The following is a 22737-nucleotide window of genomic DNA, read 5'->3' on the forward strand; positions in this document are numbered from 1 at the left end:
CTCTTTCTACTTCTTTCAATTTTCTCAAAATCATGTGTCAGATATGCAAGAAATTGGATCACTCTGTTGATGGGGTTGGCAAGCCAATATGGTTATCGTACAAAATAAATAGTCATCGTACAAAATAAAACATGATTCTACTTCCACAATAAACAGGGAGAAAGAAATGATGATAAACAAGTTTAGACCAATTTGAAGAAACATTATTGACCTTATATTTTTTAATTTATTCAAACATAGTTCTTGACATAAGTACTCCACAATTAATTCATTATCAATCATTCAATATGGACTACCTACATCTTTTGTATCATAAGGGCATATTCCAATCAAATTTTGTTTTGATAAGTAATGATAGCACATCACAAGGTTGTTATCAGTTGTTCAACTGACTATGTAAATTAAAATTAATGGTTCAACCTATATGGTCGTCGTACAAAATATGATCATATTCCAACAATAAACCGTGTAAAAGAAATAATGATTCTAACTATTTCAGTTTAATTTGAAAAAATATGATTGCCTTATTTATCTTTTTATATTTCTATATTTTGAATGTATTCAAACATAGGTGTTTAACATAAGTACACAACTTTGCTTTTTTTTTTGTGCGAGTCAACGGGCCAATCCGCCCTTTCCCGTTGTTGGCCCGCACGGGATGCGAGTTATATGGACGGGCTTAAGCGGGTCGACAGGTTAAATTACTGAGCCCATCCATGCCTTTTGCTAGCAGGTTGAAGGCCGACCCACATGACATGTTTCGCATTGTCATCCCGTACTACAACCTCTATTGCAGACATTGCATCACATGTTTCCCGTCCCCGTATCTTTGCCACACCCATTCATTCATAGTCTCAATCTTGCATCATTCTTGGAACCTCCCGTTGTTTCTTCCTCATCCACGGACTTACCCTCTCTCTCCTGACTGTCATCAGTAAGATCAAGCCATAATCTTCCTTCCTCCATGACTCCTTCATTGTTGACCAAAATGGTTGGTTTCAAAACTTCGTATGTAATATGGCACAATCTCATGGTATATTACTCCTCTCAAACACATGCTCGAGTTAAAAACCTCAAAATCCAGCTTCGTACACCAAAGTGTGATCGAACAGTGTTGGGATATCTTATTAATCTTAACACAAAATAAACATTGGATACTCTTGTTGTTTGTTGTCCTATCTCTTTTGAAGACCATATTGAAGCAATCTTGGACGACTTGTCTGATGACTATGACTCCTTCATCACCTCCGTTACCTCAAAGCTGGACCTATACACCCTTGAAGATCTTGACGCTCTTCTTTTGGCTCGTGAATAATGTTTTGAGAAAACCCGTCTTTCTAGTGAGCTTCTTATTCAAGCCCATAATACCTTCGTTTCTTCCCGTTTTTATTCCTACAATAAACAAGGTAGTGGACAGTCTCGTTCAGCTTCTTCCAAACCACCTCAACGATTCTTCTCAACACCCATATCATTCCAATAATACATTGTTGTCTCCTTCTACTTCTTTCAATTTTCCCAAAATCATGTGTCAGATATGCAAGAAACTGGACCACTTTGTTGACAGGTGTTGGCACATGTACTATAGGTCCTCTTAATCTGTGATAAGTGCTAATACCTCTCACTTTGCTCCTTCAGTTTGTGATGATAGCGAACCCTCCATTCATTCTTAGTGTACCATCGCTTGTTCCAAACAATCTCTGGTATCCGAACAGTGGTGCAACGCATCTTCTCGCTCATGAAGAATCATCCTTCACAAAAAAGACACCCTACACAGGTTATGATTCTGTAACCATAGGTAATGATGTTGCCTTGTCCATCAAACACATTGACTCCGCTACCTATAATGATTTCTCCCTCTTATTCAAATCTTTTTTCTCTAAATCAATTTTTACATTTTCCTCATATCACAAAAAAATCTTTAAGCGTTTCTTAATTTGCTCGTGACAATAATGTCTTTCTTGAATTTCATTCTAACGTATGTTATGTCAAAAAGCAGGAAACAAATGAAATATTACTTCAAGAAAACCTTAAAGAGAGTTTCCGTGTGTTTGATGACTTTGTTCCTCTTTCTCAGTGTTTTGCTAACATTTCCTCTGTTCAATATTTGCCACAAACTTTTACTTTATGACATCATCGTTTTGGCCATGCACATGCTAATATCATTCATAGAATATTGAAACATTGTAATGTTTCTCACAATATTAATCACAAATTTTGTGACTCCTGCGTGCTTGGCAATATGCATCAACTACCATTTTCTAATTCTACTAATGTTTTCTATGCACCTCTTCAACTTGTTTATCTTGATATTTGGGGTCTTACATCTGGGTTTGCTTCTAATCCTTCTTTCTACTACATTACTTTTTTAGATGCTTATTCCATATATGTATGGCTATATCTTCTTCAACATAAATCTCAAGCATATACTGTTTTTCAAACTTTTCACAAATTTGTTGAAAAACAAACTGGTTCTCAATTCAAATGTATTTAGTCTAACAATGCTAAAGAATTTCTTTGTTTTAAACCTTATCATGCTACTCATGGCATTCTTCATCACCTTACACGTCCTCACACCCATGAGTAAAATGGCTCTATTTCAAGAAAGCACCACCATATAATTGATATGGGTCTTACTCTGCTCACCACTCCATCTCTTCCAATGACATTCAGGGGTGAAGCCTTCACCACAACAACATCTATAATCAATGTTCTACCTTCTTCTACCATTCACTATGACAATCCATATCATAAGCTTTTCAATAAACAACCTAACTACAATTTCTTTAAAAAAAAATTATTATGCATGTTATCCTTTACTTCGTCCATATAACAAACATAAGCTTGCTTTTCGTTCCACTATTTGCATGTTTATTGGTTACAATCATGCACATAAAGGCTACCTATGCTTATCACCCATTGGTAAAATTTATATTAGTCATCATGTTTTATTTAATGAAAATGTTTTTCCTTTTCTCTCATATTTTTCTCCTATATCTCCTACTGAACATGATATGCTTTATTCTTCTCCTACAACTCCTGCTTTAATACCATCTTCTACTCATATTTCTTCTTCTGTTGTCACTCTTGATATCACTCATCCTCTATATGCATCTCCATCTCTAACCTCTTATGCTCATTCACCATCTTCTCCTCGCATTCAAAATAACCATCCCATGATTACACGTGGGAAATCTGGCATATTCAAACCCAGAACACACAATACATATGTCAATTCTTTTTTTGTTCCCACAACAGTTAAAAATGCTATTCACCAACCTCATTGGTATGCAGTCATGCATGAAGAATACAAAGTTCTATGCGCCAACCAAACCTGGAAATTGACTACTTTACCTCCTAGCATTCAACCCATTGGTTGCAAGTGGGTTTTTAAAAATAAATACAATCCTGATGGCACCTTACACAAACATAAAGCGAGGTTGGTTTCCAAAGGTTTTCATCAACTTAAAGGTTTGGATTACTCTGAAACATTTAGTTCGGTAGTTAAACCAACTACAATACACATTATTCTCACCCTAACTTTATCATATAATTGGCATATTAATCAAATAGATAGTAATAATGCTTTTCTTTGTGGTGCTTTACAAAAACACGTCTTCATGCTTCATCCACCTAGTTTTGAATATGCAAATTCCAATCTTGTTTGTAAGCTCAAAAAAGTTATTTATGATCTCAAACAAGAACCACGATCATGGTTTTAAAAGTTAAGTTATGTTCTTTCATCCTTTGGGTTTTCATCTACTAAATTTGTTTCATCACTCTTCATCAAGTCTCAAAATAACGTTACCTTATTTGTCCTCATTTATGTGGATGATATTATCATCACAGGAAGTTCGTATACTCCTATCTAATCTCTTATTCCCTCCCTTCAATAACATTTTGGCCTAAAGGATCTTGGTAAGCTTCGTTACTTTCTTGGTGTAGAAACTTCGTGGACAACTGATGACTCTCTTCATCTTTCACAAAATAAATATACTGAAGATCTCCTACATAAATCTAGCATGCTTCTGTCAAAATCTCAACCCACACCCATGGTCTCTTCTCCTCGTTTATCTCGGGATGGCACCACTTCGTTTGACAATGCCTCGCCCTATCGCTTTGTTGTTGGCTCCCTTCAATATATTCTTACCACACATTTTGAACTCTCATATAATGTCAATAAGGTTTGCCAATTTATGCATCATCCTCAACAACATCATTGGAAGGATGTGAAACAAATTCTACGCTACCTTGCAGACTCTCAGACTCGTGGTCTTCTCCTTTGCAAGTCTTCACACCTTCATCTTCAAGCCTATGATGATGTTGATTGGGGTTCAAATCTAGATGGTAAAAAATCCACCACTGGGTAAACAATTTTTCTTGGTCTCAATCCTCTAACTTGGTAATCTTGTCATGAACTCCAAACACAAAACATTTTGATTTAGACCTTCACTTTGTATATGACTCTATTCAATAGAAACACCTTCATTTTACTCATATTCCTGAAACCACTCAAATCACTAATATTCTCACCAAGTCACTAACTACTACTTCCTTTCATTCCTCATAGTTATTCCCTATCCAACCATTAGTTTAAGGGGACATTAGTTAACAACAACAAACTTTGTTATCTTTTAACATGTTTATCTTTCCATGCAACTATAAAACACTATATTTATATTTCTTGTTAATAATAATACATACTCTATTTTCAGCTCTCAGTCTCATCTTCTTTGCCTTTTGCATACCACTCCTTCTCCTCTGTTATTTCTTACGTTATCAATACATCATTGTTAAGAACCACATTAATATCTAATAATACACAATCAAAATATATTTATTATTCAATAAAATAACTAAGTAAACAAATTATATTTACTATACTTAAAACTTAATTTAAATTCATAGTTTTAATCGTGATAACCAAAAGTTTAATTAAAACAGTATAGCTTAATGTTGAGTTATTCATATGATAAACTTTATCGAGAAATCAATCTTTAACACGTAACATCATTAATAAACCCACTTAAATTTAAATTTGAAGCATACAAAATCGCTTTTATACCTCAAATTTTAGTTGTGTAATTAGTTTGACTATAGTTGAACCCTTTGAAAATCTTAAAACTGCTAGACGTAATTTGGTTTTAATATAATGTATTTAGTTATTTTATGTTTCTATATTATTACACAAGTTTTATGTAAAAAAATTAAAATTTAATTCTAATAAGTAGACACATCAAATGGTCAACCCACATCTATCTTTAGAAAAAAATTGTAATAAAGTTTTATATTATCTATTCAACTACTTCTTCTAAAGTTAACATCTTATTTTAAGAGTATATTTGTGTAGGTATTCTTAAATTGATATGTGGAAGTCCTGAAAGGGCAGTGTAGTGATGAATGTAATCAAGAATAAAAGAATTAAGATAGTGATGATGGACCATGAGTCTTCTTTGATAAATGACATAATGATGTGGAAAATGTAGATTTAGTTGATATACATCATGTTGTATGTAGTATTATTATATGATGTTGTGACATTTATGAATGTGGACATTGAAAATCCATTACGTCATATTATTTTTAAAAGACTTACACTTATTTATTTTAATGTGTAAAATATTAAAATAAAAATTGTGGTATAATTTTTATATGAATAAAATTGTGACCACAAAGTAATTAAGACAACATTTTATAATCCCCACCTAATTTTTATTTGAAATTAAATAAAAAAAAAAAAAGCAGGGTAATATTGTTATTATTATACGGTACATGACAAGGAGAGTCCCACCACGAAGAGATGTTCCCCAATGGCGCGGTTTGAGGAGAGGAATTGAGAATTGAGAAGCGAATGAAACGGCGGGGGGCAGTGTCGTTTCGTTAAATAACCCTTTTGTCTTCCGCACGCTACGTGCGGAAGACATGCGCGAAGGAGTGTGTGTGTGAATGAGTGATGAAGTTGAACAACACAAAAACTGAATGCATCATCGCTCACTGTATCACTGTCAACAACACTCCCACAAGCATTAAAAGCTCTCAACTCCCCCACCCCACTCTTCTTCCTCTTCCCTTCTCCACTCACCTTCTTCTTCTCTTCCGTTTCAAAACCCTCTCTCGAGATCTCTCTCTCTCTCTAACTCTCCGCATGCACACCGCTTCCCTCGGCTAGATCTTCCACCGCGTTTCATGGATCCGGAAACGCACCCTCCTGCATTGTCTTCTCTCTCCTAGGGTTTCGCGTTTCACGTTTCGCGCTTTCAAGCGATGCGTTCTCTCCCTCGCGCTTCGGCCTGCTGCCGTATCCGTCATGACCGCCGTTGCCGGATGCCCTGCCCGAAGCTCGCCGTTTGCCACTCGCTCTTTCAGCCTTCTCTCTCCTCCTGACGATGCTCAGCGCCGGTGTCGCCTGCGGCTAAAGAGAATGCCGGTGTCGGTCCTCTTCTTCCTTGCTTTTCTCAACTTGCTTTTCTCTTCCCAGGGTACTTTACTTTCACTTCCTTCCTCTTTCACTCTCTTCACGCTCTACCAATTAAAATTGAAGTTAATGTTGAGTAATGGAAGAACAGCTTAACTTAAGGAGTTTTTCTTATATGGTTCTTTAGCTCTAATTCTGTGCTACTGTTGTTTTTTTTACTTCGTTGCTGCCACGTGTGCTTTGTTGATGAGATGCTAATGCTTTCTCTGGGCTCACTGGTAATTAATATGTAGCACTACCTGCCAGACTGGATTTGTACATTTTTGCTCGTTGTAGTATGGCGGCAACTGAATTCTTGAATGTTATACCTTTTTTGTGCTGTGTTGTTTGAATTTTAGCAGGTGGTTGTTTTTTGCTAAATCAGTTATTAATTTAGGCTTTGTTTCAATCCACTTATCCACAAGCACTTGTAGAAGAAAATAATAAAGTTGAGCTTTTATCATAAGCTAAAATCAACCTTTTGGAAAAGTGAAATGGGAGAGTCTCTGTGAAAGTTAAGTGTATAAGTTTGTTTTAGCTTGAGAGAGAAGCTCAAATCATTTTGCTTTCATTCTGTTCATCTGGCATATCATTGTTTCACCTTAGCATCTCATATGTCGACACAACCTGGACTTCACTTGCCAAACCTAATTCTTTAATGTAGCATTATGTCAGATTCTTTTTATTTGATCACTGTATATTTTTTCCTTCATTAGGTACGTAGTTCATTTAGTATTTTAATCCAATGGCTCCTTTCCATTAAAGCTGAGCTATAACAATTTCATCCACATGCTAATATACCCTCATGACGTCTATCTTCTCTATGTTATACGCTACTAAACCGGGCATTGAATTGCACAATCAAGTAACACATCTTATCCGCTTCTCAAATCTTGAAGAATGAATTGAGTGATCTAATCCCTTTTAATAACTATTTCTTTGTGACTAATCTGGTTATTATGTGTTCAGTCCCTGTTATTAATTGTACAAAAAGGTCCTTTTGTGAATTGGTTCTTTTATAGTATGTTGTGAAGTATACTTGAGTATTGGTTGACGGAATACTGTAAAAAATCTTTGCCTCTTTGGTTGATAAGCTTCTGTCAGAATGAGTCCAATGCGGTATTTATGTGTGCGAATGCTCCAGCATATGTTGAATTTTACTCTTTTTTGGTTGTACAAATGGTAAGAGAAAGAAAAGTAATCTCAATGTAACTACTAACTACAACCAGGAAAATCCATGGAAAACATTCTCTCATACCCAGATTGTCCAAGACACATCATGTTGAGCCCCTCATTTAGCTAGAAAATGTATAAACTGATTGTTTTCCTAGAAAACATTATTCAAACTCACTATTTATCACACTTTCTGTTATAAATGAAAAGAATTATCAGTTACCATTTTATTTTCAGGACATTCCTAAAGGTCCTCTATGGATGTTAGTGTTGAGTGTAATGTCTGACATAATAGGTTCTTTGCATGCAGTGAAGTCCTTTTCTTTGAGTGTGTCATTTGCTTCATCAGAACAAGCTAAAATGTGGTTCGTTAAACCTTCTTCTGGACCTTCTTCTGCACCCATTCCATCTCCAAATCATCAAGGTATATTGTTTTATCATATATTTGAATAGCTTCATGTTTTAACCATAAATTAGCTTTGTGTATAAGGGATAATATTCTCTTATTTTAGGTCCTTACATGACTCCAAGACAGAGACATCGTTATCGTCACCATCACCATCACAGCACGAGACCTTATGCAGTGGCTCCACCCCCTTCAAAAGACCAAGGTAGCTTTTGGAATTTAGACAATCATCCCCCCTTCCCCTTACACTTTTTAGGGCAGAAATAGTTTTAAGGTAATATCCCCACCTTTGCAGTGGTGGTCTTCTCTTTTCCTTAAAAAGAGAAGCTGGTCAATGGCCAAACAGAATTCTGGAGAATCTCTAATATTAAAATAGAATTTCTTAATGAAGTTTAAAGCCAAAAGCAGAAAAGTAGAGAATGTTTTTTGTCCAAACACTACTTTATTTTATAATATTTAAACAACTATTGTTCTTTACATTTTTGTGTTTATTATATTTTTTCTCTATATGTTTTTCTGAACTCTCTATTTACTCAAATAAGATGATCAACAGAAGTGACTCTTAATTATGTATGTAGTAATATAAATTCTATGATTATGTTGCTTTCTTAGTTTTTTTAGTGTATGTAAACCATGGTAAGATTAGGGCTGGCAAAGTGGGCTGAGCCACCAGCCCACCACTAATTTGGTGGGGCAGGTTGACATTTTGAACCAGCCAGCCGCTTTGACTGGTGGGACAGAGGTAGGATGGGGTAGGCTATCCCACCTGTCCGTTTTTTATATGAAAAGTTAAATAAAAATACAGTTTAACATATTGCATTTTTTTATATTGTATTATTTGAAGGATGTGAATATGCAATAATATTATAATTTAAATCATAACTTACAAAATTAAGTTCCAATTATTAGTTATAAATTATAATGGAGTAATTCAACATGTAAATGTTATAATTCTATTAATTTATCCAATTAGAGACATTAATTAACCAATTAAAAACTTAGAAAATGTTACATGATTAAGTGTTTTTTATTAAACAGTATATATATATATATATATATATATATATATGCGTGTGTGTATGTATAACATTTAAAAAACAAATTAAAAAATAAGAAAAAAACTAGCAGGCTGACCTGCCTGCTCATCCTCTTGTGGGACAGTTCAGGACTCTCTGCCTGCCTAACCCTAGTGGGCCATCGTGCCCTGTCCTGGTTTTCATTGCTCCCAGGTGGACCTAATCGGGCTGGGCTGGTTAGTTTTGCCATCCCTAGGTAATACACTATAAACAGAAATGATTTCTAGAACATAATATTTGGTAGAAAATTCTTACTGGATCAGTTTTACTTTTCGATTAGACACATCTTATGTTAGGAAAATTTTATACAATATTTGCCTCTTGATGTTTTTGAAATTGTCTTGGTGTGTGATAATGATTGCTCAGCTCCCCCTCCCCCCATTTTACTGTAAAAATGAATTTATATGGTTTTTAATTTTGGATGTAGAGTAGCCCCCTTGCAATGTGAAAATTATGCTCTAGTTCTCAAAGTTGTAGGATGGTTTAATGATTTAACTAATACCATAGGCCTCATTTTTCGTGCAAACTCAAATTAGTGATTTCTGTTAAATAAAGCCTTTCACTGATTGATTTGGAGTTCTGAACTTAATGTTTGATGTTTTTGGCTCTCCCTTTTAGTGTCTCATACTATATACTCATTTATACTGAAATCTCTGGCAGCTTGTGACCAAATCTGTACTGAACCGCTTACATCAACTCCCTTTGGTTCACCTTGTGGTTGTGTATTTCCCATGAAGGTCCGGCTTACACTGGATGTAGCACCTTATGCTGTTTTTCCAGTAATGACTGAGTTAGAGAATCAAATTGCATTAGGCACGTATCTAGAGCAGAGTCAGGTGAAGATAATGGGTGCCACTGCTGACAGTCAAAATCAGGGAAGAACTGTTGTTGATATTAACTTGGTTCCGCTGGGAGAGAAATTTGACAATACAACTGCAGCTTTGACATATGAGAGGTTTTGGCACAAGAAGGTTCCTCTAAATAGGAGCCTTTTTGGTGATTATGCTGTTGTGTACATTACTTATCCAGGTATTTGTGTTTCTCCTCACAACATTTTACTTTAATAGTATCATGTTTCTGTTTGAGTCTAAAGCTGTTGGTATCAGGAATGCCATCTTCGCCCCCATATGGATCTTTTGTTGGGAGTGGTCCCAGCCAAAGTGTTGAGGGCATTCTTCCGGTCAGTGCCAACTTTGTTAGCAAGAACCAGAAAATGAATGTCAAGACCATAATCATCATTGCTTTATCTTCATTTGTACTCTTGCTGGTTTTGGTGGGAGCATTTTCAATTATTTTGAAATGGAGGAAGACTAGGAGACCATCGAGTGCTGTTGGCCCTGCATTCACATCATCTCTGAACAAGAGATCAGGTATACTTTTGAAAATATTTTCACATTTAAAAATAGTTGTATGATGTTTAAATTGGCAGATTGGCCGAATTTTTTGTTTGGTTATTAATAATTTGTTGTTTACACAACTATGCCTTTTGCCTGAATACTTTTTCTCTGGTTGATTGTTGCTGCTTTTGTAGTTTTTTTTTCTTACTTTCTATGCTACTCTTGTAATGTGAAAACAATTACATTTTAAGCTCTATTTTGGCCAAGTGAATTTATGTGATTTGAATACAATACGAGTTTGAAGTGTGGTGATCTGTTTTACCCGCAAGATTTTCTACTGTCATTTGTGTTACATTTGTACTACACATCAATTAGGTTGATTTATGCCTTAATTTCTGTATGTGTTTTAATTTTTAATATGAAAATTGGACAGCTGTAAATTAGACTTGTCATACCAAATTCATCCTATTATTGTCGTGTACAGAATCAATACTACTAATAATTTTCTCTGCCCTTGGTGGTTGCTGGTTTATATACATATCTGCTGCTCAAATATAGTAGCAAAGCAATGAAACATTTTATGTTTGCAAATTCCTTTTTCTCTAGTTATTAAACTTGTATTATGAGTGCAAGTCTGGTATTTACTTGTCCTTGTGTAATATTTAGTAATTTTATTATTTTCTTAGCTATATATATTCTGTTAGTTATAACATAGATTTAAACATAAATGGGTTGATGCATGCACTGCAGGCTTGGGGTCTATGTTGTCAAGCAGTATTACAAGCTCAACATCAGTGTCACTTATGTCCACAATGGCTACTTCCATTCTCTCTGTTAAAACATTTTCACTTTCTGAGCTTGAGAAAGCAACAGATAAGTTTAATTCAAAGAGAGTACTGGGCGAAGGAGGATTTGGACGTGTTTATAGTGGAACATTGGAAGATGGGGCTGAAGTTGCAGTTAAGCTGCTAACAAGAGATAATCAGAATGGAGACCGGGAATTTATTGCAGAGGTTGAGATGCTAAGCCGTTTGCATCACCGCAATCTAGTGAAACTGATTGGTATATGCATTGAGGGTCGCAGGCGTTGCTTGGTGTATGAGCTTGTTCGCAATGGCAGTGTCGAGTCCCATCTGCATGGTAGCATTTTCATCAGCTCATAACACTCAGCCCATGTACTAGTGTTGTGTTATCTGTTAAATAATTTAAATGCTTGTTAATGATCTTATAGGTGATGACAAGATGAAGGGGATGCTAGATTGGGAAGCACGGATGAAAATTGCCCTAGGAGCTGCAAGAGGATTGGCCTATCTTCACGAGGATTCCAATCCCCGTGTAATTCATCGAGACTTCAAAGCTAGTAACGTGTTACTAGAAGATGACTTTACTCCCAAAGTTTCTGATTTTGGATTGGCAAGAGAAGCAACTGAAGGAAGTAATCATATTTCAACACGAGTGATGGGAACTTTTGGGTAAGTAGTGTATGGACAGACTTTGTCTGCAGCATTTTGATGAAGTACAGTCCTAAACATTTTTTAGTGCCAAATTGTAAAGTTCTTCAATGATTTCCAGTGTCAATATTCTATTAGTTAACACAAATCTTCTACATACTTCATATTAACCATGTGGAGATTTATCTCTTTAAATAATTTAGCTTTATGAACTATAGTTCATTCGTCTAATAAATTGGGGTACAGTGCATTCTTTTTTCGTTCATTTCAAATTCCAGACTTTAATTTTGATGCCTTTTCTATCTGATGTGTTCATTTTTGTAGGTATGTTGCCCCAGAATATGCAATGACAGGGCATTTACTCGTCAAAAGTGATGTTTATAGTTATGGTGTTGTGCTGCTTGAACTTCTCACAGGCAGAAAACCAGTGGATATGTCTCAACCTCAGGGACAGGAAAATCTTGTAACTTGGGCACGGCCAATGTTGACCAGTAGAGAAGGTCTAGAACAGCTGGTGGATCCATCTTTGGCTGGAAGTTACAACTTTGATGACATGGCAAAGGTTGCTGCAATCGCTTCAATGTGTGTTCACACGGAGGTTACACAGAGACCTTTTATGGGTGAAGTTGTGCAAGCTCTTAAGTTAATATACAACGACACAGATGAGACATGTGGAGATTGTTGTAGTCAGAAGGATTCCTCTGCTCAGGAGTCCGATTTTAGAGGTGACCTTGCCCCTTCTGATAGCAGTTGGTGGAATGCGGGAGGGTTAACCCCTCGATTAACTTATGGGCAAGCATCTTCCTTCATCACTATGGAATACAGTTCTGGTCCACTTGAAGAAATGGAAAACAGACCGTTTTCAACATCAAGCTTGATTGGAGATGAAATATCTTTAGCATTTAGGCATGGGAATAGATCAGGCCCCTTAAGAACAGTCCGAAGCAAGCTGTCCTTACATAGATTTACAGGAAGTCGGAGTGAGCATGGAGGACCTTCTTCCAAGCGTAATTGGAATGATGGTTACTGGGTTTAAGAGGTTTGGGGGATTTTCCAGTGTTTTTTAAATGTACAGTTTCTAAAGGGATCAGAACTAATGATTGAGTGACTGATTTAGCTTAGGCATCTCAAATTTCTGCAGTTTTCATGTTATGGTTGGGGAGATACAGAGACTGACAAATTTTGAAATATTGATTCATTATACAAGGAGGAAATGTAATTTAAACTGTGTTGTAAATGCCTTGAATTGTATCTCATGGCGTCTTTCCATTTCCATGTCTATCAGAAAGGACGTTCCATGTAGTCAAAATGAACTCACTACGACAATTCCTTAATACCTATTCCATTTTCATTTGAACTCTCCTCTATCTCTAATACTAAATGTTACAATCTAATTTAACTTCTTAATTCTTTTATTGGCTCTTTTATTCCTAAACAGGATTCAATTATACATATTAATTTCTATTTCAATGATATAATATTTGGATTCTTATCTTATTATCAGCGAGTTATATTTCTTTTACTTGTGCTGTGTAGGAACTCTAATTTTATTTAACATTAATAATTTATATCAGTTTGGCACCTTCATTTCATCTCTGCACCTCTAATCATCCTCAATTCAGTTTCTTCTACTACTATATATATTTATATATATAATCTCACTAATTAAGAAAATGTTGAAGTTAATTTTTAAATATTTTTTATATAATTTTTAATTTGTATGTAAATTAATTTTATCTTATGAAATTCGTTTATTCTTTTATTTTTAAATATATTTATAGAGGAACTTATTTTCTAAATTGTCTTAGTCTTTTAAATTTTCGTTGTCTTGTCTTTTACCCTTTATTTTTTTTGTCTTTTTTATAAGAATCTTATTAGGAAATTCTCTTTTTAAGTTTAGAGTGTCAATTCTATCTTTTACACATATAAATAACCTAAAAATATTAATATAATATTATTTATTAATATAATATTTTATGTTAATTCTTATACAATTAAATTTGAGTAATTATTTTTTAAGTTAAAATATTTTTCAATTCTTGTTCTAAATATAAATTAGTCATATCTTTTAGTTTAATTAAAATAATTATTTATATAGTGTATGGTATAAAAAGTTTTAATTATAATAATTAACGTTTAAAAATATTAAAGCAATAAATATATATATATATAAATTTACGTCTATAATAGAAGGTTCCCTTTATAGTAGTTAACGTTTCAAAATATTATAACAATAATTTTATCTACTTCTCGAAAATGGTTAATATTAACATTCATACGGAATAATTATAATGATTTTATATGTTGAATTACTTAAATCAACATTTATCTTAGCTTATCAATATTTGTCTCTTCTCCTTGTTAATTATTAAAACATTTACTATGTCGTTATTCTTGTTAATTAATTAGTAAAAGATGATTTCAATTGGAATTCATTAAAAAAAAAGCACAATGGAATATATAATCATATATGATGAATATTTTTACATTAGTATAAAAAGTTTGAGGTAACAATGACGGGCAAATATTTTAAAGGAAACTGATGGTGACTTTGAACAATAGAAATTGGTCAATAAATAGCTTTCAGCATTTGAGATTCAGTTGGAGCCAACTAAGAGTGCCTCCCAAACAAAACCATGTCCCGTGACTGCGAAAACACCGTTGTTGTTCGTCTTCTTTCTTTACTCTACGTCTACCCTTTCATTTTAGAAGCTGAAAAAATGGAATCTTGGTTTGTAACTGTGTGTGTGTGCAGGTGGGGTGTGGAGCGGTGTCGGTGGATTTCTTGGCTACTGTTGCAGCTTATCCAAAACCAGATGACAAAATCAGAAGCACTTCCTTCAAGGTCTTTTCAGTTTTATCTTCACCTATCTTATTTACCAATAATCTCATCCTGTCATCATAATCAATAGCTATATATAGCACCTCTTTCTTTCTTTGGAGTTGAATATGTGCGTTTTTGTTTAGGTTCAAGGAGGTGGCAATGCAGGCAATGCCTTAACCTGTGCCTCTCGCTTAGGACTCAAACCAAGAATAATTTCCAAGGTTTTTATCTAACACACACAATGTGGGCATGTCTTTTTCTTTTCTTTTCCTTTTTCCTTTTTTGTATTATGTTGTTTCATTTCCACAAGGTTGCAGATGATACTCAAGGAAGGGAAGTATTACGTGAGCTAGAGGCTGATGGGGTAGATACATCCTTCATGGCTGTAATTTTCTCACGCTTTCAATCTTCTCATTTTTTCTTTTTTCGCAATACAGTACCGGGGTTCGCACAGTTTGACTTTCACATGAGACTTTTTGAGTGGAGATGTTCACTGTTGAACATGTATTAACCTTTTAATGCTTGTAGAGTTTTGACCATACTGTTCACTCAATAGTAAAGAATGTAATGAACTGAAGAGTGTTTTTGTTTTATCGCTTGTTGTTAGAAATTGTTTGCATTGAATTTGCTATCATTGCTATAGGAGCCACTCTGTGATCCGAAAACTCCTTGCAGTTGCTTTTTTCATCTATTCACACAATCAGCATCTCAAAATCATTGGATGAAAGGTCAGAAGACTAATATTTTAGCTCACAAAAAGAACTTAGCTTTTGCAATATCAGCTGTGCGGTTTTCATCCAATAGTTAAATATGCTGACTGTGTGAATGTATGGAAAAGCTGACTACACCTATCTGATTCCTTCTATAATCTGCTGCACCAATATAGCCTTTTTTGAAGCTTACTGCACTGAGCTACTATATGGAATTGACTATGTGTGATCTTAAATTTTTAAACACGCTGTGGTCAAAGTTTACTGTTTGGCTCTTTTCCTATTTCTGTTTGTTTTTATATATATTTTTCATGTATATATTAGTGTTCACTTATTGCCATCAATATTATTTTATCCATTTACAGTGCTTGCTCTTATGCGCAGGTTTCTCAGGAGGGCACTTCACCATTTACGTATGTCATTGTGGACAGTCAAACGTAATGATCATTGACTTATTGTTCCTCTTATTTTGATGTCTATATTTTCATTCGTTATGTGAAAATCACCTGACATGAGGTTCCTGCTCTGGTTGTTTCTTTCTTTATACTTGTTTAGCCCATGCTTTTAACTATATTTTCCTTTTCCTTTTCAGTATTGTGGTTCATGAATGATTTTTTCTCTATAATACAGCGAGTTTTTTACTCTCTCCTGTGTGCAGTTTAATTCATAGTATCCCATGCATACATGGTTTCATCATCTTCCCTGTCTCCATTGAGTAATATAATTATCCAAATTTCAGAAGTAAAGGGAAATAGATTAGGTAGAGTGGATCTACTTGAGATTCTGGCTACAATCTCCTGCTTGGCATTGAACATAGAAGAGTGGATACTGCAGTATAATTTTTAAAAAAAAACTAAATGAACTAAACCTCTTAATCCATACTTCTCTATTTCCCCCTTTTTTGTCTGCTCGTCAACTTGAATACCTGAGACTATTGTTTTACTCCGCAGTCAGTGCATGCATGAGAAGGAAAGTAGTTAATCCTTAGTAAGGATAAAATATAATGGTTCATAATAGTAAGGATCTTCAAGCATTTTCTGATAATGAGAAATTATATTTGTAACTTGACTAACTTTTATTCTAATTTTTCAGTAAGTCCCGTACTTGTATACATACCCCAGGATATCCACCGATGAAGCCAGTTGATCTTTCCGAGTCAAGTTTATTAACTGCATTGAATGGAGCAAAAATTGTTTATTTTGATGGGAGACTGCATGAAACGGCTCTAGTTGTTGCACATGAGGTTATTCATTTTATATTGTGAACTCCAACTCTAATCATCACCATATGAAGTTTCTAATCCTCAATTCTCTTGAAAATAAGAAAAATAAAAGTAAGAAGGTGAAGCGTGCAAAATTTCTATATTGAATTCAGTGAAAAATCAACTTCGGTAACTTCTAATAATATTTTATTAAAATGGTTCCAATCATTATATCACTATTGCTTGACCATGATATAACGACAGCTTATATGATGGACAAATTTATAAGGTGAAAACACTGCAAGGGATAATAGATTTTTGCAAGTCCATCAATTGCTATAACATGTTTTGTTGTTTCAATTGTGTTGTATGTTGAAATTTCCACTTAATGTCTTTTAGTTTGTTTTCATCCGGTAAAGGAGATTCAGAATGAAAGAGAACATCATCTGATGGGAAATAAACAAATTCTCATATTTTTCAGTACAGGCAGTTAAGAAGAATATACCTATCTTAATGGATGCAGAAAGGCTGAGAGAAGGGTTGGATGATCTCCTGAAATTAGCAGATTATGTTGTGTGCGCTGCACAGTTTCCACAGGTATGTGCATTTTTTTCTCTGGAAGTCGTATACAATAAGAATGTGCAATATAGAGGTCTCCCATGAACCTTGTATTTGATGTTCAGAAATGAACTGATTTTAATATGCTGCCTTTTTTCATTTTAATTGTCAATCAATAAGTGTGTTTTTAGCCGAGTCATATATTAACTCAGTCTTAGCAGCCAACGTCTTTAAGTTGTCTTCTGAAATTGTGTTGTGTATTCTTCTATAGACATATTCTTGCATAAGCTATGTTTTCCTTAATCGTATTTTCCTTTTTGTGAAGATGAAGGGATATCACTTTCTGATACCAAGGATAAATGGATGTTCCTTTTCTACTTGCTTTAACTAGTATATACTATAGTTTTGGACAAACATCTCTCCCTTACTTTTGCTGAAACCTTGTTTCATTTTCCTTTGAGCATCACTATACACGTCTGATGTACCTTTCTTTATGACAGGCATGGACAGAGGCATCAACAGTTCCTAAAGCATTAGTTTGTATGCTTTTAAGGTTGTCGAACATCAAATTTGTGATTGTAACTTTGGGAAAAGATGGTTGCATAATGCTGGAGAGAAGTTTTAATGGTACATTCCCATTTCTTCCATTTTTTATTTTCTTTTAATGTTAGGTTTTCAAGGGTGAAGGGTGTTTAAAAGGTTATCTTGAAGAACCTGATCTTATGCTAACACTGGACAGAATTAGAATGTTTACATTGCATATTAAGTGAATGTTGTGTTTTCTTTTAATTTAAACAACTTCACACTTACTATGATTTATTTTTTTTCTGACAGAGGGTCCTTCCACTGAAGAAATGGATGTTGACCAATTACTGGAATCCCTGGAGATGAGAAAGAACAGAAGGACACACATCCCAACCTGCATATCATCAGTATTCACAATGAAACTTTAAACACTTTTAAAGTTTGGTATTAGTACTACTGAAGTAAAATCCAGTTTGCAAATAATGCAGCAGATACTCGAAACTGTGACCATTACCGATATGTTTTCTGTGGACAGGAATGAGGTCCTCATGGGTGTCTTAGGCCCTTAAGCACTAACAGACCCCTTTTTCAATAAACTAATCTTATAATAACCTGTGTAACTCATTATTTGTTTCTTTATGGTACTAAAAGAAAAGTCTATTTTAGTTGAAAATATAGAGGTTAATGATCTAGCAAATTCGAAAGACATTCAAGTGATACCAGTAAAACCTTTGCAAAAATAGTTGGTCCTTTTAACAGTCCTGCATTCATTTGCCAATATTTGACATGTATTCTGAAATTTGTGAACAGCTAAGGAAATCGTTTTAGAAAAATGTAAACATCATATGCAAGCTTAAGGAAATCCTTGTATAAATTAGCATTTATTTTTCCCTGTTATGGTCTTTGTTTTAGTATATCAATCGATTACAATTACAACTGTTTAACTTAATTATATAAATTATTTTTCCGAGCCAAATAGTCAACTACCTAAACTGATGAATGAGTGCATGACAAGAGCAAAATCAATCTTCTGGGTATTAGTTGTGATATTGTGGATTACTTGCATTTTTAAAACTATGGAAGGGGTTGTAATTTGTAACTTGAACATTATGTGCCTATGTGTTTGGTAAAAAATTTATTTATATCTTTCTTTTCCATTTACTTTCCAGTCAGTGACAAAATTGCATGCAGAAGGTATAGGAACAGTTTTTGGGAAGTTATACGTTGGAACAGCTGAGAATGTACCTCCATCAGAGCTTATTGATACAACTGGTGCTGGAGATGCATTTATTGGATCTATTCTCTATGGTAATTTACCAAATTTATTCTATATCTTTTCCTTGTGTCCTTCAAAGGGACACGTGCAAATTCTATACTTGCCATTCTTGCTACATCCTTTACCTTTTGATAGTAACTTGTCAGTCTTCATTAAGGTTTTCTGGTTCTAAAAGGTTGATTTGGAAATAGATGGATTCTTTCTTCCCCTTTGGTCACAGTGCTGTAAAATAAGTAGTTCAATTTTTTATATTAAAAATACAATAAACTGTTCTGCTTAAACATATATACTTGCTCAATACCATTTCAGTAATTGTGGTTCATTTGGTTTTGCTTTTATATCCTTTCCAATTTCTGTTCTCCAAATTCTCCACCACCTCCTCCCCAACATTTTGTTATTTGATTTTCAAAGTGGTTACAAGAACCATGATAATTAGTGAAATAATGTGTGCTGTTTTCTACTGGTTTCAGCTATCTGTGCCAACTTCACGCCAGAGAAAATGCTGTGCTTTGCTGCTACTGTGGTAAATACTCATGTACTCAAGTAATAAATAATTAATAGAAATGGATAGTACATGCCTATTAAGTTTATTGCAAGAGGCTTATGCATTCATGTTGTTGGTAATTACAGGCAGCTTCCAAGTGCCGAGCTATAGGAGCAAGAACTGGTCTCCCTTACCACACAGATCCATGTCTGGCATCCTTCATGAACTAGCATTCTTTACCACTGAAGTGCGCCATATGGTTTAGAATAAGGTTTTTGGTCAGAGGAAGTGATACAATATTGGACATTTCTTCTACGTTCTTTGTTTCATCAAATGTCAATTTAGAAAGCAAAGCCAACGAACTCCCTTGTTTGTGGTGCACAAAATTTACTCCAAACTCTTTTCACATAATTAATCCCTGCTTATGTCTATGCAAGTGCCAAGATACCATTCCACTTTTTTTATAATTTATTCCCATCTGAAGATTATAATGCTTGATGAAACTTTCCAAATTTCAATTTCACATTATTAATTAATTTCTTCACGAGGCTTAAGTTGGAAAAAATAACCGTATTGTAGAAAAGAAAGAACAGATAAGGAATTTTAGATATATTGAAGAAGAAAGAAAAAAAATCGCCGTTGCCGGGGATCGAACCCGGGTCACCCGCGTGACAGGCGGGAATACTTACCACTATACTACAACGACTTCGATGTTAGTCTATTTCTCATAACAGATGTAAAAGATAACTATTGCATGTGTTGAAATCAACCCATCTTCGGCACTCTCTCCTCACAGTTTGCATTGCAACGAGTCACAAACTCACTGAATTCCAACTCAATCATTTCTGTCATGTCGAAGCTCTTCGGCGTAATCAAAATGGCCTCCGACGCGCTTCCTCCTCTTCCAGAAAATGTCATCGTCGTGCGTTGTTTCCCCATCACACAGTCGGGTACGGAACGAAGGCTGAAAAAAGTGGTTGTGTTAGCATGAGTTGAAACACTTTCCAATAATGTAGTTTTGTAGAAGGGTGAGAGGGAGAAATGGATGGTTAACGTGCTTGCATTATCAACTTCTTTAGCTTCAATCACTCTTTAATTTTTCAACTTATTCTGGAATGTTATGTTGCTTCTTGGGATCTTCCTCATCAAAAAAACAAAAAACTTACTTAAATGTGCGAAAGGTGCAACACACGTTCTACAAATAACATTACTTATATTTCTTCAGAAGAAAGAAGACTTGAACAATAAAAAAATATGATGATGCATGATAATGATTATTGAGTACAAAAACACGTGTTTCGATGCAATTGTGCAAATATTGAACCACAAAACTCTCCTTTAGATAGATGCCCACACGTCGCCCGGTTGGTTTAAGGAAAGAAATATCACTTTGACTTCTTTTTAAAAAATGGAATCAAATTCAAAATATTCAAAATAATACAATGAAACTGAAAATTCATTTATAAATATGGACAGAATAAGTTGTTAAATATTATTTTTATTATAAAATGTAAAATAATTTTTTTTTCTAATATAATTATAAAAAAAGAAGGATCAAAACATCATCCTTCAATTTGTTAATACTAACTAATTAAATCTTAAGCCTATTTACCCTATACATAATTATAAAAGATATACACTTTGTTGTTTAACCAATAATAAAATAAAAACTAAAATTATATAATTATCTTTATTCAAAATAAACAAGTTAATTACTAAATTATTAACAAAAAATATAAAATATTAAATTGAAATAAGAGTTCAATAATGAAATTTTATTTAAGTAGTATCTATTTTGTCAAAAATTTAAAGTAAATGTTAAAAAAATCATAAATATTTAGAAAGTTATAATTTCTTAAAGATTATAATTTATTCAACAAATATAGAAAACAACTGTATCATAAGACATAGTATAATTGACTTACACATACAATATTTTAAAAAAAAAAATTAAAGAGATATGAAAACTCTCATCCTCCTAGTACATCATAGTATAGTAATAAACCATAGTTTAACACCCACATAAGTTATGACTTATGCCTATTCTGTAAAAAATTTAAAATATGTAAGAAATTCATAAATATTTAATTTAAGAGAAAATTTTATCCAACAAACATCTAAAACAACTAAATCATAAAGCATAATATAGATGACTAATTCAATAATTTCATAACCATAAAAGGAATATGAAACTCTCATGATAGTTTAGTCCATCCTATTAAATTACCATTCAAAATTTATATTAACAAACATTCTTGACCTGGTACCTAGGTTGCACTTTTGTCATTTAAAAAAGGAGAACTGAAATAGGCTTTCATTCAATATTGATATTTGCTAATCATGTTTTTCTCACATAAAATTGAGTACATTTATGTTTTGTTTGAATGAGGGGGAGAGTGGAAAGGGAAATAAAGTGAAAAATCTTGTTATTTGAATGTAGGAAAAATGAGTTGAAAGTGAATAGATTTGAGTAGGAATATTGTAGATGATATGATTGATATGATTTTATTGAAAAATGTGTTATTTAATCATTTACAAAAATAGTCTTGTCTCTAAATTCTCAATGAGTTTCAACTAAAATATATGTATAATATGAAGGTTGAAACATGTATTTATATATTGGAATAAAAAATTGTAAGTAAAAATAAATAATTTTTTGTAATACCAAACTTTTTTTAAACATCATAATTTTAAATTAAATTATAAAAATTATAAATTTAATGGGGAACACATTAAGGTTTGATAAATTTCTAATTAATATAGAAACCCCACAAAAGAATTTAAAAATTTCTCACAAGTGCAGGTATGTAAACTAAAACTACCTAAAAAATACTACAATAAGTTATATTAAACAATTGATTTTAAGTTTTTCTTAAAAGTTGTTGGCAATTCAAAATCTATTATTATTCTATGCAATATGTAAGGATTATATGTGTACATCATGTTTGTTCATAAAAAAATTTGGTAAATTAAAATAATTAATATGAGCTCCAAAACATCATAATCGATTAAGTTTGCCTTCAAACTTAATCGATTATGCGGTTTTGGGGACTCATTCAAATCTTAGTATTTTGCCAGGAAAATAATGTAAATTAATTTTTCATGTACCCCATGCACATTCAAAACTAATTTTTCATGCAAAGGCATAATGGTCATTCACTATTAATATCCAAACTTTCATCCCAAATCACCACACCTTAGAAGGGTTGTCTCCTCCTCTTTCTTTATTTCTTCACAAATCATCTCAAATCGACATAACCGAACT

General features: G+C 33.6%; 2 protein-coding genes and 1 non-coding gene across 4 annotated transcripts; 2 read left to right on the forward strand and 1 right to left on the reverse strand.

The window, feature by feature from the left end:
* Nucleotides 1-5799: 5799 nt before the first annotated feature.
* On the forward strand, nucleotides 5800-13251 carry LOC137814354 (receptor-like serine/threonine-protein kinase ALE2). Its single transcript, XM_068617047.1, has 8 exons — nucleotides 5800-6476; nucleotides 7935-8048; nucleotides 8137-8235; nucleotides 9767-10135; nucleotides 10213-10476; nucleotides 11194-11583; nucleotides 11675-11915; nucleotides 12219-13251. The coding sequence occupies exons 1-8, from the start codon at nucleotides 6305-6307 to the stop codon at nucleotides 12928-12930; spliced, it is 2361 nt and encodes a 786-aa protein (XP_068473148.1). The 5' UTR covers nucleotides 5800-6304; the 3' UTR covers nucleotides 12931-13251.
* Nucleotides 13252-14384: 1133 nt separating this feature from the next.
* On the forward strand, nucleotides 14385-19903 carry LOC137814355 (uncharacterized). 2 transcript variants are annotated; one of them, XM_068617049.1, is made up of 12 exons: nucleotides 14385-14560; nucleotides 14650-14739; nucleotides 14862-14939; nucleotides 15029-15082; nucleotides 15813-15865; nucleotides 16521-16671; nucleotides 17116-17226; nucleotides 17688-17814; nucleotides 18022-18119; nucleotides 18882-19020; nucleotides 19459-19511; nucleotides 19619-19903. In XM_068617049.1, the coding sequence occupies exons 1-12, from the start codon at nucleotides 14531-14533 to the stop codon at nucleotides 19700-19702; spliced, it is 1068 nt and encodes a 355-aa protein (XP_068473150.1). In that variant the 5' UTR covers nucleotides 14385-14530; the 3' UTR covers nucleotides 19703-19903. The 2 variants fall into 2 exon arrangements, with proteins under 2 accessions (XP_068473150.1, XP_068473149.1); XM_068617048.1 differs by having other exon boundaries at nucleotides 14422-14560; nucleotides 15029-15103.
* A 203-nt stretch (nucleotides 19904-20106) lies between these two features.
* TRNAD-GUC (transfer RNA aspartic acid (anticodon GUC)) lies at nucleotides 20107-20178 on the reverse strand. Its single transcript has one exon. It is a non-coding gene; the product is annotated as a tRNA-Asp (tRNA).
* Nucleotides 20179-22737: the final 2559 nt, after the last annotated feature.

This window comes from Phaseolus vulgaris, chromosome 1 (assembly GCF_000499845.2).
Source record: "Phaseolus vulgaris cultivar G19833 chromosome 1, P. vulgaris v2.0, whole genome shotgun sequence".
Taxonomy (NCBI): domain Eukaryota; kingdom Viridiplantae; phylum Streptophyta; class Magnoliopsida; order Fabales; family Fabaceae; genus Phaseolus; species Phaseolus vulgaris.

Coding starts and splice junctions, on each gene's coding strand:
- LOC137814354 (XM_068617047.1), top strand. CDS start 6,305: ATGACCGCCGTTGCCGGATGCCCTGCCCGAAGCTCGCCGTTTGCCACT. Junction 10,136..10,212: donor TGTGTACATTACTTATCCAG/GTATTTGTGTTT, acceptor TGTTGGTATCAG/GAATGCCATCTTCGCCCCCA. Junction 10,477..11,193: donor ATCTCTGAACAAGAGATCAG/GTATACTTTTGA, acceptor CATGCACTGCAG/GCTTGGGGTCTATGTTGTCA.
- LOC137814355 (XM_068617048.1), top strand. CDS start 14,531: ATGTCCCGTGACTGCGAAAACACCGTTGTT. Junction 14,740..14,861: donor TCAGAAGCACTTCCTTCAAG/GTCTTTTCAGTT, acceptor GTTTTTGTTTAG/GTTCAAGGAGGTGGCAATGC. Junction 17,227..17,687: donor GCGCTGCACAGTTTCCACAG/GTATGTGCATTT, acceptor TCTTTATGACAG/GCATGGACAGAGGCATCAAC.